Consider the following 14044-nt stretch of genomic DNA (forward strand, 5'->3'; position numbering starts at 1 on the left):
CTGCATTTTGTCTGACCGCAGGATGAGCTAGACAGAACTGGAGGGGCTGAACCTAAAAGAATTTTGGATATACTGGCTGCACTCTACTCTGCTCTGCTGTACATGTGCTTCCACAGTTCAAAGGTTTGGGTCCCAGTGCTCAGTTACGGTGATCCCACTGACCAGCAGTGAGAGCAAGTGGAAAACAACCACATTTGCCAAGTTAGTATTAAAATGTTAGCAAGGTAGCAACAATCATATGCCATTGCAGCAAAACTATGATATGCATACTTATTGTATTCGAAAATACAGTAATTGTCTGAATTTATCATAAGAACATCCTGTAGTTTTACTATAAATATTTCTCGTAAGGATACGCTAATGTTAAGGTTTCCATTTTCAGAGCATTTAATATTATAAAAGGACAGTACTAGAGTACGTGGGAGACTGGGGTTTGAGTCCCGGTCTGGGTGACTTTGCTGCACTACACCAATACGAGTTCATGGGCTAGACTCCTAACACTATACTGGCCTACCTCTATAATGTGAGTAACCTTGTAAGTCGCTCTGGATAAGAGCGTCAGCTAAATACCATACAATACTGATATATTTTAAGTACATCACAGTGAGGTCTCGCCTGATTCATCCAGATTAGCAACTTAGCAGCACAGAAACACTACACAGAACGCATTAATCCACTAGCAGTCTAATATTTAATGAAATTATGATCAAGTTTATGTTACAATTCTCTGCACATTTACAAGTGCTGCTCAAAAAGTAAGATCACAGGTTCCTGGTCCTAGTGTCCACCACAAGAGGCGTTTCTCAACACACCACACAGACTCAGATCCCACAAACAGTACTTAGACCAGCACCGGAGTTCGGTTTAGGAATTTAAAAAGCTCTATAGGTGGAAACACTAGACAGTAAGGCTGTACCTTGTCTTTGGATGAAGATTCGGAGCAGTGGGTGTGCAGTGGACACGGCCTTGCTGAAGTTTTCGTCATTGTTGATAGGCAGCAGGTCACCGTGGACGTCTGCGTATCCGATCATCACCTCCATGTTGGCGATGCGGTGGATGTGCATGATGAGCTTGAAGAACTCCTCAAACTTGCCCGGCTTGGCGCGGTTGACAGAGAATCTGCGGAACTCTGCCCCATACTGCAAGAGAGAGAGCAGAACAGAAAAGGAGGCGAAGATTTAGTGTCTAGATTTTAGCAGGTAACAAAGCTCCTGGCTAGGGGAAAAAAGGTAATCTGCAAGAAACCTATGTTAAAAACATCTGAACAGCACAGATCAACAAGTCTGATTTGACCCAGCCTTGGCTCACAGACATACAACAGTGTTTAAATCAGTTTGATACACAATACACACACACACACACACACATATATATATATATATATATAACTATATATGTATATAAATATACAAACGTTTGTGGACACCCCTTCTAATGAATGCATCCAGTCTTCGAAAAGTTGCACAGCATTGCTGACACTGATGTGCAAATGCACAAACAGCTTGACTAGTCCCTGTAGAGAAGTACTACCTCCTGCTACTGAATAGGAGCACATAAACATGAACCTATTGGCACCATGCCTAATGCCAGAGGAGGGCTAGAGGTGAGGGCTAGTGTACACAGCCCCCCCAGCACTGCACTGTGGAGCAGTGGAACTGTGTTTTCTGGAAAGATGAGCTAGGCAGTGGGGTGATGAGGTGGGGTGATGATCATCCAACATCGTGACCTCACTAATGCTCTTGCTGCGGAATTCAATCAAACCCACACAGCAAAAGCCTTTCCTGTATAGTAGAGACAACAAAAGCAGGATAAGCCCTACTACAAACTATGAAAGAGCAAGTGCCCATATAGTGTATGTCCTGTAAGGATGCACATAACAAAATATCTAATAAATGGATTTGGGGCAAATGTTTTTTAAGTATACTTTATTTATTTATCCCAAAATCAAAATAATAAACAGCCTGATTTCTGAGTTTATTTATTGGAAAAATTCTCTGAATCTTTGATTGTATCATGAAAAATGATTCATCATGAATTTCATTAAAAAACAAATCGGAAAAAAAAAAAACAGGCAGACCTCCAAAATACTTTTTTACGTGCTGTATCTGTTGGACACAAAGAAAAAACATGATCGTTTCAGCGCTAGACCTTCCACAGTGCTGAGGGTGCAAAACTAAGATTGTTTATGTTTTCAAATAAACACGCAAACTCATTTTCTCAAGTTCCACACTTCTTCTCAAGGCCTCTTTATTTATTTATGCATTAGTTAGCTTGAATCTTTCCATTTGTGTGATTCGTTAAGTTTTACGCAAAAGTCAAGCTATCCATATTCGTGGACAGCCCACATTTGCTTGGATCAGTCCTCAAGTGGCCAGGACCCATCAGCTGTAATTCTGTACTAAATTTAGCTGTAGTAGTTTACTGAGCCTCAGCTCTTCTCCTACAATGAACCCATTCAAGCTTTTCAGAGCATACGGAGCGAGTTATTACCACAGAGTGGAGACCCAGCAAAAGGTCTCGTTCCATGTAATGAAAATGGGAAGTATTGTTTAAAAAAAAAAAAAAAAAAAAGTCAGGGCGAGTTTAGATCTATTCCTTTCACTCCGTCCCCCAACAACAGCTGCAAACTAGACACAATAACATCTCTGCGGTGCGTGGCAAAAACCAATTCCAGGATTTCAGCAGCCTGGCCATGAGATGTCCTAAGCAAAACAAAATTCCCACGTCCTTATTACCTTAAACATTTCAAGAATCTGAAAACGCTGACAGTGGAAGGCAAAGCTAGCTTTTTTTTTTTTAGACCCGCAGACCCGGGATGAACCACTATCAGCCTTCCGACACAAACCGAAAGTCAGCTTTGCGAGGTTCTGATAAACATGGTGTATAAGGAAATGGAGGAAGAGGAGACAGGGACACAATGGAACAATACAGGTCGATCTGCAGACGCAGCAAACTTCTTGAAATGACAACAACCGCGCACCAGCGGGAGATCACACATCAAGGCCTTTGTAGCTTCTCTCATGAGTAGACACTGTGGGCAGGTGGAAAGGACCGAGAGTCTGGGGGTGTTCTACCTGACCAGAACCTGACCAAATACCATGTTTTCTGGCCTATTTTTGTTTTTATGTACAGCATCAGGCTTACAGTCTATAGTTGTGTTCAGGGTTTGCAAAAAGTGGTTGTAGATTCGCTCCCTCGAAGGCTCTCTTTCTATGCAGTGATATTGTGGTGCCACCGGTAAGAGCGAAAAGTAAAATAAATCATAATAAAAAAAATACAAAAAAGAATAAAATAAATAAATAATAGGAATGCACCGATTATTTGCATATTTATTACTTGTGGGCTGGAATTATGGACATATCTGCGTGATGATGATGATAAATAAACATTTAGGAAACCTATCTGGATCAGTGTTACAGAGGAAAAAATATATATTCTACAGGGTTATGAATGCAGTAAAGCAAATTAAATGAAGATAGTTTAGTGCTGTCTCAGGATAAATTTCTTACAGGATCAGATCAGACTTTGCCCTTTGTTTCTCCTGCCAAGATCCTATCTAGCATTTTTTTTTTGTTTTTCTGCTGACTTCGGCCCGATACTGATACACGATAACACCATCTCTACCCCTTATGGCAAATGTAGCTGATTAGTTAGGACATGTTTGAAGTTTCAAGTTTGCTTCTTCAGTTTCTTCAGTTTTGGACACTTGGTATACTTTTATCTGCAAAAATTAACAAAGCAGTAACAGCACTGTTCTCATTTTCCATGCCATACCTTCCAGATCGCATTATTAATATTGTGACAATATTTTGTGTATATATTTTATATATACGTTTGAGACCTAACTCAATTTGGCCCAATTGGTACTGGTTAACCTGAAACCTAAGGCTGACCTGAACCTACTACTATGGAATGCAGCACAGAATAAGACATAGATAGAGCACAAAGGAGCAAGGCCATCTATTACAAACAGAAAAACATTTAAAAGCAAACCTAAACCTGAATATATATTTATTCAAATAAATAAATAATAATAAAAAAACAAAAATGCAAAAACAACAGTTGTTCTAGGTGGGGTAGTAGACCTATAGATCGGATCGGCTCTTCAGGGTTATTTGTGAATGCAGCTGTGGTCTAAAGGTAAGAGAAGTGGGCTTGGGACTGTAAGGTCGCTGGTTCAATCCTCTGGACTGGCAGGAAGTGGGACGGGGAGAGTGAAGGAACAGTACTTTCTCCTTCATCAACATTCACAGCTATGGTGCCCTTGAACACGGCAACTAGACCCCCAATTGTTCTCCGGGGCGCTGAGGTGGTGGTAGCTGCCCATCACTCTAAGTGTGTATTTTCACATCCATATTAACTAGGGTGCATATTTGTTAAGTGTGTGCTTAATTTAGTGTATGAAAATAGTGTATGAAATTCATGTTATAAGCTTTTAACTATTTCTAATATTTATGCTGGTAATATAATTTGTAACAATAAATTGTAACAACAACAACAACAACAACAAAAAAATTAATTTAAAAAATAATGCCAAATAAAACCTCTGACCAGTGGTCTCAGACTTTTGGGCCCCACACCAAAATGCAAAATGTAGAAAACTTAAAAAAAAAGAAAACAGCAGAAACCAAACATGTCTTGGCTGACCGACTTCATTTGAGCTAAAAGAGGAAAGTTTTGTAAACTTGTTGTTCAGCCAAACTCTTCCTTTAAGTTGACACACACCACATGTTTTCTTCCCACGTTCTAAATTTGTCCCATACATCAACACCCACACATAACCAGCAGCCAAACACACTGTACAGTAGTAAACACAAACTGTCCGTCTGGCTCAGATGCTCTTCACGACCACCAAAAATCATCATAGGCTGAGGTCAAGCTGAGGTCAGGGATGTGATCATGTGACTCTTCTGCTAAGGCTTGCTGAGTAGCAGGGAGCGTGGGCAGCCCAGAAAAAAACAAAAAAACAAAAAACACAGGCCTCGCTTTGTCTCTCTCAATAACACCGAGCTCCAGCGGCCCCTAGCACTGCACTGCACTGCACTGCACTGCTGTAATCATGCTCACAGTAGGAGAAGCCTGATTCAGCCGGCAGCAGCAGCAGCCTATGATTACTGTATGAAATATGAACACAGGGCTGGTGGGGTGCTACAGAGAAGCACTGTGGCAGGTGTGTGATCAGGCTAACCACACTTGAAAGCAACAAACAGAAAAGATACGCACACACTAGACAGTATGGAAAGTTGACGGTTCAAGCTTAAGGTCAATCTTCTCGAAGAAAGGATCATTTATACTCGCCATAGTCGGACGCCAATCAGACTGAGATGGCTTATAGCTTACGGTTATGCATTACATACATCAATCTTTCCACACAGGCTACCACATACTCGTTGTTTGGCAGCAAGCGTCAACCCATGTGTTGACTGTGACGGTTTGGGGTGAACACATGCACTGTAATTTCTAATATAAGCCTACAGATTAGGAAAGGACTAGTATAAGCCTAAAGATTACACTAGGCTAATTTAGCCTTATAGCTTTAGAAGAAAAGCAAAGAAGCAAAAGGTCATGTCCTGGTTGACCTACTATTTTTAGAGTGAGGAATTGTACCTGTGATTCCTGCACATCAGCAAAAGGATTCACAGCAGTGCTAACCAGCTGGGTAAGGTTAAAGTCTAAGCAAGTATGTGTACACTTACACTACATGGACAAAAGAATTGGGACACCTGCTCATTCATTGTTTCTCCCGAAATCAAGGGTATTTCTCCTGCTTTTGTTGGAGTAACTGTCTCTACTGTACAGTGAAGACTTTCTACTAGATTTAGAAGCACTGCTGTGAGGATGCGATTGCATTCAGTGGCAAGAGCGGTAATGAGGTCAGGATGTTGGACGATCACCACCCCACCTCATCCCCAACTCCTCCCAAACATATTGGTTGGAGTGCCATCATTATTTCAGAGCACACAGTTCCACTGCTCCACAGCTCAATGCCTGGGGGGGGGGGGGGGGGGGGGGCTTCATACCCTCTAGCTCATGCCTGACATTAGGCATGATGCCAATAGGTTCATGTTCATCTGTTATTCTATTGGCAGCACTTCTCTACAGGGACTAGACAAGCTGTGTATGTGCATTTGCACATCTCTGTCAGCAATGGGTGCAACTTAAAACAGCTGAATACATTTATAAGAAGGGATGTCCACATATTATATCTTAAATATTATATTTTAAGATCTAAATATAAAACTATAGATAATAATTAGAACCATGAAAATGAGTCGACAGGGACTTAAAAGTAGCCTATATTAAAGCGCAGTAGCTTTTAAAGGACAAACTTCAGATCGATACTGAGCGAAACTCACAGTTTTAATATCAGCATTGCGATAGAAGAAGTGGTATTGTGCCATCCCTAGGATCAACTTTGTTGTGTCTCTGGGTTACTTTGGTGTGATGGTGATTTGAGGCAAATAGCACTTGTTTACCCTGGCTGATGTGTGTTGGGTAGTCAGTTACACAACCATGTCTGTTGCAAAAGTCTGCTGCTTTGTACATTGTAAACATTGTCACGCATCACACAGGTCCCAGGATACATGGCGAATGCAATTTTAAAATGTTTAAAAATACACTTTAAACATCTGGTGTAAAAGAATGCTGGTTCAACTGCTTTCTACAACAAAAACCTGGACTGAAACCTGCGGCTAGGGCTAATTATGTAAAACGACAAATAAATTAATGATCTGGGATTTAAAAGTATTTTCTCTGTTTTCTTTAGTGTGAATTAAAAAAAAAAGGCAGTTTACACTTCACTTCACACTGGAGTGTGTAGCAGACAGTATTTGTAGTGCAAATATGACAATGTCACATGCTCATTACAGATGGAACCAGAGCAGTGCTGAAGGTTTCGGTACACTGGCATAAGTAAACTGAGTCAGTGTTTCGGGGTGTGTTTGCACAACCTGTGACCACCCATACACATACACACACACACACACACACACACACACACACACACACACACACACACACACACACACACACACAATCTGAGCCAACCAGGGGTGCATTTCAGAAAGTGGTATTTCTTAAAGGGGAATTCCACCAATGTTTCAACATCTCTGCATAATTCAGTGTAAAAACAAAAACAAAAACAAAAAAAAAAAAAAAAAAAAAAAAAAATCTTCCAGATAGGAACCAGGCTTCACCATGACACACAAATATTACCATTTTATTTACTATCTACAACCACCAGCAAATCTATAAATGTCTGCAAGTTGATGCAAATATATGCAAGTTGATGAAGGTAAAACAGTGATAAATCTAAAGGGAAAATTAAAACACTATTTTGACTTAAAACAGGAGATAAGAGATGTAAAAAAAATATGTATATCTATATTTTACGGGCATAAAACGTATAACAGAATTACTACAAAACAATGCTTGACATGCTTTCATAACCACTGGGTTTATGGTTTTCTATGAGGGAGCGTTTAAAGGCATTAAACTCAGACTTCAGACTCAAAGTCTCTAGAACAGAGCGTTTCACATCCAACCCCTCTGAATTGGGGAAAAAAAATAAGAAGTTGTTACTATTATTATTTTAACAATCATCAAGTAATCAGAACTTTTCAATTAGACTAAACAATAAAAATGGAAAAAAGCTAATTAAAATACTTTAAAAACCTTTAAGGCAATGATGAGGTGAATCGGGTAAGGTAGTGTGGTGCTGGAGCTACACAGATAACTGAAGTCAGGAGTGTCGCCTATCCTAAAGGAACATTTGCGGTTCTAATCTACACGTCAGTCTTCCGGCATTGCAACACACCCCCACATCCACATCTTCATCAACGCCCGAGTACAACCACAGCTCAGGCAACTTTTGCAGCAGCCCACATCCCCCTACAAGTCCAGGCAGGTTAGGTTCTTGCGTTAGAGATGTTCTTGTTCGAGCTGTTCTTATTAGGAAACTTCTTTTCCCCCCCTCTGACGCTGAGCAGCCCTGCGCTTTCAATCTTATCAAGTTTCAACATTACTGTCCTATCTGTGAGCATGTCTCATGGAAATGTGGATAAAGGCTGGAGGAGGTGGGTCTGGCTGTGAGGAAGCAGCAGGGGAGAGTTTCTGGAAAAGTGCTTTTTGACACGTCTCTGTTTTCTTTTGATACTAGGGGTGTAAATAAGGAGGCGGGGCAATTTCGGAATTGCATCGGTATCGGCAGATAATTGCTTTAGACAAATGGAGCTGCCAGTGTGGACAATGTGGCAAAATGTGCTGCCTTGAACGACACCGCAGAAGAACCAACAGAGCCCTGTTCTTTGAGAATTTTAAAGGCCTAAAGAAGCCTTGTGTTGTCTCTTTCACAAACATGGTGCTTTATGGAACCAACAGTGGGAGTTCTATTGCATCGCTTAAAAAACCCTAGAAAGAACTCTAGAGCTCAAAGAACCCTGTAATGCATCTTTATTTTTGAAGCGTGTGCACCCAGCTGTACAGGACTGATTATGTTCTTACTGCATAAAACCTCTGGTTGGTCTGTGTTTTGAGGTACTAGAAAAATCTGTGCTCTACAAGGTTTGGTCCATTGCACCAAAACTGATTCATTTCACCAAAACATTTAATTTCTGTATAATGCTAAAGTTACACGCCCCGAACAGTCACGGTACAGACGATACAGTTTGGTGCATGCAGTTGTACAAAAAAAAAAAAAAACACACAGTATGCAGTTGCCTATGTGCAAAGATTGATACACATAAGGCAGGACCAAATTTTACAAGCTCGAGTCACAACCTAGAAATCTTCAGCTGTAAGCCATGAGCTAGTTAGTATATATGCACACTACTGTGCCATACTAAGCTTAGCTCAGACTGACTAGTGTAGGAGTATTTTCTTTGGAGGGGCTGGGTTTAAGTATATATATATATATATATATATATATATATATATATATATATATATATATATATATATATATATATATACACATACACACATACATACATACATACATATATAAGTTGCCCACATAGAACCTAGATTCTAACAGGACTCAATCACTGCAGCCCAGATCCCCCATTTCACGCAAACGGGGCGATCATAAGACCAGCTCAGGATAAAGGACGTGCAAAGAGTTCTCATCTTATCTGCCCACCAGTCCCTCTCAAAACAACAGCCTTCCTCTGCCAGTGAGACAGGAACTCAATGACGGCATCCTGTGACGGGACAGAGAGTGTTTGGAGTGATATGGGGAGATAAGTGATGTCAAAGCAGTGAATCTCTAGACGGGTGCTGAGTAACACATCCTCCGTGTTCTTCCAGCAATGTTCCAAAACGTACCTGTCGTCACCACGGGCGGGTCCGTGAGCAAAAGCGAAACTGGTGATCGGGTGATTAGGGGTGGGTGTGACTACCCCAGAACATACAAACGACTAAATTCATCTTAGTGTTCCGTCATTAAAGCGACCTGATGTGGACTAGGTTTACCGCGTTAACCAGCCATTTTTAGCATGCTTCATCAAATCACAGCATTCGAAAGATCACATGGATGATTTCCTGTATTCTTCCATCTAAACTAACTGCTGATGTCTGCAGCAACAGATAACAGAAAAATTGTTGGTGCGAGTTGTTATTCCATTTCAGTATATGGCAGCCTATCAGAAAAGCTCATTCATATTTATCGGTCTTAAAGGCACAGCCACGAAAACAGCCTATTTAAATCTGGGATGAATGAAGGTTGGCAAACAGTTATGCAGAAATTCAATTAAAATAAAAATAATACATACAGCCAAACAAATGCCGTAAGTGAACACAAAGGTGTACAATATGGACATTTTAAACATTTTGTGTGGGGTCTTAAATGCCCATATTATTTATTTGTATTGATTATTTAATGTATTTTACTTTTTCCCCTAGTCATTCTCAAACGGCGACTTCAAAACAGGCTGTTTTACAGCTTACTGTCCACATATGGACTGGATGAACTGGGGAGTGCACGGTTATGTTTTGAAACTTTCCCAAACTGTATTTAAATAAGAAAGCTCAGTTTTGCATGATGAAGGATTTTGATAGGATAATCAAATGTATTTGTTTGAAAATGCAGATATTCAAAAAGCAAAAACGACTAAAATGACTCCAGTCCAGCCCTCCAACAATCAGGATAGCTGCTCTCGCCCCACGGGTTGAGTCAGTTTCACACAGAATAACTGCGGGGTCGTTCACACTTTAATAAGTGCTGCCTCTTTCAGGTTTCTGTGAGAGAGCTGGTTAATCCACATCTCTCCATCACTGAAACCGGACTATCTATGTAGTTTCAAGAGAAGCTTAATGGGGGCCTCTTGTCTCTGCAGAGCCAGACAGTGGCTCCTTTCATGGCCACCAGTAGCAGGCATTCCAGCCTCTGTTATGAATTAGAGCATGGCTGAATACTACGGCACACCGATCAGACAATGGCAACCCAGGTCCGGGCACTATGCCCACACATTCCACCAATCAGGATCTTCACATCCACAACCACAACATTACAAATACTGTCGACATAGACTAACGGGTGTCTAAACTCTAAAAGCCCAATCCATTTTATGAATTATTCTGAGATATTGAGTCTGGAATCTGAGAAAAATACAACCATTTAAAATACAATCATAATTGAGAAAGTCCTTATATTGACTTTATGTATAAAAATACATATTTTCAAAATCATTAATTCTCAATTAAAATCATTAAGAAATCAAATTCTCAAATTTTGTATAGTACAGCAAAATAGTATAGTAAAATTACTATACTACAATCTCACAATAATCAGAGATACTAATTCAGAAATCTAAGAAAATATATATTTTTAAAAATATATACAATTATACTCAATTTCTGAAATCTGAGAATTTGTTTTAATTTAAAATCATGAATTCAAGACTTTTTGAAATGTCATTTTTGAAAATCTGAGATAATACAGATAGCTGAGAACTTTACACTGCTTGACAGTTCACGTCATCAAACCAACAGCTATCCAATACAGACTCTAATGAAGGTCGCCTGGCATCTTAAGGGACTACAGCATCATTTTACTGCAATCTTCTATCTAGACCGTTTAATCCGTGACACACTATCAGTTCTCTTAGACAGTCTGTTCAGCAGGATTTCCCTGTGCTTAGGTAAGAACAGAAAAGACTCAAAACACACATTTAGAAAACACGCCAACGGGCAACCACTGAGTGCATAGCAATCATCCATATGCTACAGATGCAGCAGACTAAGACTACATCCGGGGTGTCAAACATATAGCCTGCAGGCCAGATATGGTCGGATACAGGTTCTAACCTACATGGACAGACAGACAGCCAACAGAACCAATCTCAGCTCCAATCTCAGAATCTCCATTTCAGCTGGCAGGGGGACAACAAACAGTCAACACCAACAGCAGAACTAATCAAAGTTTCCCTGTCGGGCAGGGGCGACGTTCACTGACCAGTGAAACCAGTGAGATTCAGTTTAAAAAATATATTATATTTTAAAAACTTCCTCACAAATACACTTGTTAATACACTTGGTCACAGCTTGTGTGGAATTTACTTAATGCCAGTCACAGTATTTCTGACAGCTGCCCACTAATATAGAACGCAATGTTCTTCAGAGATTTTATCTAGCACAGTTCGAGCACTGAGCAGGGTGAATCTGTAGAGTCAAAACAAACACAGACACTGTCTATGATTAGGATTATATGTTATAGATTGTTATATTAGCTCAGAAAAACAACCTTTAAAAGATACACCTTTATACTAAAATACAAAATGAAGTTTCCTGAAGCTATGTGACAGATGGACGTTGGGCCGGGGTGGGCAATTCCGGGCCTGGAGGGTCAGATTCCTGCAGTTTTGAGCCTTTTCTGCTCAGGCACACCTGTTTAACTCACCTGTTAATTGCTAGGTTTAGCCCCCATTACCCACCCCTGCCCTTGGGGCTTCTTGGACAGCTACAGTGTGCTTTAGTGGTTTCCCTGCTAAACACACCTAATTCAACTCAACTGTTAATTAAAAGGTTCAACATGTGTGTGTCTAACATTGTTAGAAAAGCGGTTTTAGACAAACTACAGACTACAAGTTGGGTGCTGATCACAATAAATCAGAAGGTCCATCCCCTAGCTTCACAATTAGCAAGGTGTTGTGGCTAAAGAGCTCTATTTTGAGTCCATCATTTGGTTTTCCAAAACTCATATGCCTTGTCTAAATGGTCTGTAGCATACATCGAGTTTCATGAAGAGGTCAGAGTGAAGGTTCCCTTCTCCATGAAGATCAGACCATGTCTGAGCCAGCAATGCTGCACAGTTGAATGGTGCACCACCCCTCTAGAAAAGCCTTCTTGCAGGTTTGCGGTCATCATATGGGGGTTTTGATGTACATCCACATACATGGGCACTCATTTTTATGTATGAAAACAACCACAGAAATAAAGCTCACATGAGAAATGAATCCATTCATGCAAATTAAACTTTTGCAAGGGTTTTCTGATACTGAGTAACAACAGCAGAACAGCTTCCCTTTTACATTAACATTATAAAAAATACCAATAAACAATACACAGTGATTGTGAGTGTGCATGTGTTGGCTTAACCATTTCCAAAGGTCTCCTGGACGAGGGCCAGTATTTCCAGTTGCCATCCAATACATAGGTTAGCTAATCAGGTCTTCATTCAAGTAAATCAGGTGAGCTGCTGGTGGATCTGGACGAATCCGAACAGTGTCCAGAGAGCAAGGCAGCAGCCAAAGCCCTGTCCTTCTAACCAACAGATCAGTAACACATATAGCACCACAGACTACTGCTATACACAGCAGGCTACTTCACCTGCCATCTTAAGAGCCATTTGTTCATCTAAGGCTAAACTACGGATGGTGTTTGTAAAGCTGTGCTGAAGGTGGCCTCGGTTTGTTGTCCCTGGCACATGCTGGAGCCAGGCTGCCTGAGGATGCAGCACAAACAAGGTCTGATCCCAAACACCCCACACACCTCAGACACACCAAGGCTAGGTCTGGAGGAAAAATCAGAAGAGCTCCAAAAGACAGTAGATACAGTACAGTAAAGTACACTGTGCGTCAAGTGTCAGCGCACACACAGAGCAGGGAGCTAATATTAGCGAGTTGACACGGGGCTAGCTGGTTTAGCCCACCTAAAACCCCGCTCCTCCACTGCTTTAAAGTACTGAACCCAGCACTCTCTAAGCTCAAAGCCTTTCAGCCCTGCCCCACCAGACTCACCTTGCTTTTCACTTCCACCGCGTCCAGTTCCAAGTGCCGCAAAGGCTGGGATTTATTAAAGCTGCGGTTCATTTTGATCTGAAGCTCAAAAGTTCCCAGACGCAGCCCGACCCTCGGCTCGGGGCTCAGAGAGGAGATGAGCGCTTATATCCCACAAACTTCCACTAGTTTTCGGTGTGCAGGAGCATTTAGTCCACAGGGAGTCTGTTACGCCGCGATTCGCCAACTTCAGCCGGAGAATAAAAGTGTTGCGGAGCGTAAAATCGGCGCCTCAGTCCGGGACACTCACTTTAACTTTGCCGAATGACATCACCGCTGTGTCTCTCCATGAACTCGGCCACATCTCCTCCGACTGGCTTCTCCACCCGTACTGCGTAAAGCCACGCCTCCTTCGCACGGATTGGCTATTTTCATTGAAATATGCCGCCACCGGCTCAGTGACTGGCTAGTTAGTTCGTCGTAGGCGCTTGCATCTCTATAGCAACCGCAGAAGTTTTTAACGTTTTTTTTATTTTTACATTATTTTTTTTTAGTATTTGCTGAAGTACAATTATTTATTCATTGTTAAAACAACTATGACGACAATTAATATTAATATTTAATATTAACAAAAAGGGGACATGAATAAAGGCAAAAACTAACGTTTCTACGGCAGTACGTAAATGTGTAATGTAATGTCGTTCTGACAGATTACTGACTGATTCACCCATTTCACATGTAAATTAAAAATAACACGAACGGCTAATCTATGTGTATTTCTAAAGAGTTACGATTTACTGAATTGAATTATTTTGCTATTTGGAAACAAA

General features: G+C 40.9%; 1 protein-coding gene across 1 annotated transcript in view; it reads right to left on the bottom strand.

The window, feature by feature from the left end:
- Positions 1-13556, bottom strand: part of pard6gb (par-6 family cell polarity regulator gamma b) — a 50709-nt gene extending 37153 nt beyond the window's left edge. Inside the window, exons 1-2 of the mRNA XM_072674762.1 lie at positions 13236-13556; positions 917-1139 (exon numbers count right to left, since the gene is read on the bottom strand). Coding sequence (XP_072530863.1) covers positions 917-1139; positions 13236-13307 — 295 coding nt within the window. The 5' untranslated portion in view covers positions 13308-13556. The remainder of the gene's footprint in view (positions 1-916; positions 1140-13235) is intronic.
- Positions 13557-14044: the final 488 nt, after the last annotated feature.

The sequence above is a fragment of the Salminus brasiliensis genome, chromosome 3 (assembly GCF_030463535.1).
Source record: "Salminus brasiliensis chromosome 3, fSalBra1.hap2, whole genome shotgun sequence".
In the NCBI taxonomy this organism is placed as follows: domain Eukaryota; kingdom Metazoa; phylum Chordata; class Actinopteri; order Characiformes; family Bryconidae; genus Salminus; species Salminus brasiliensis.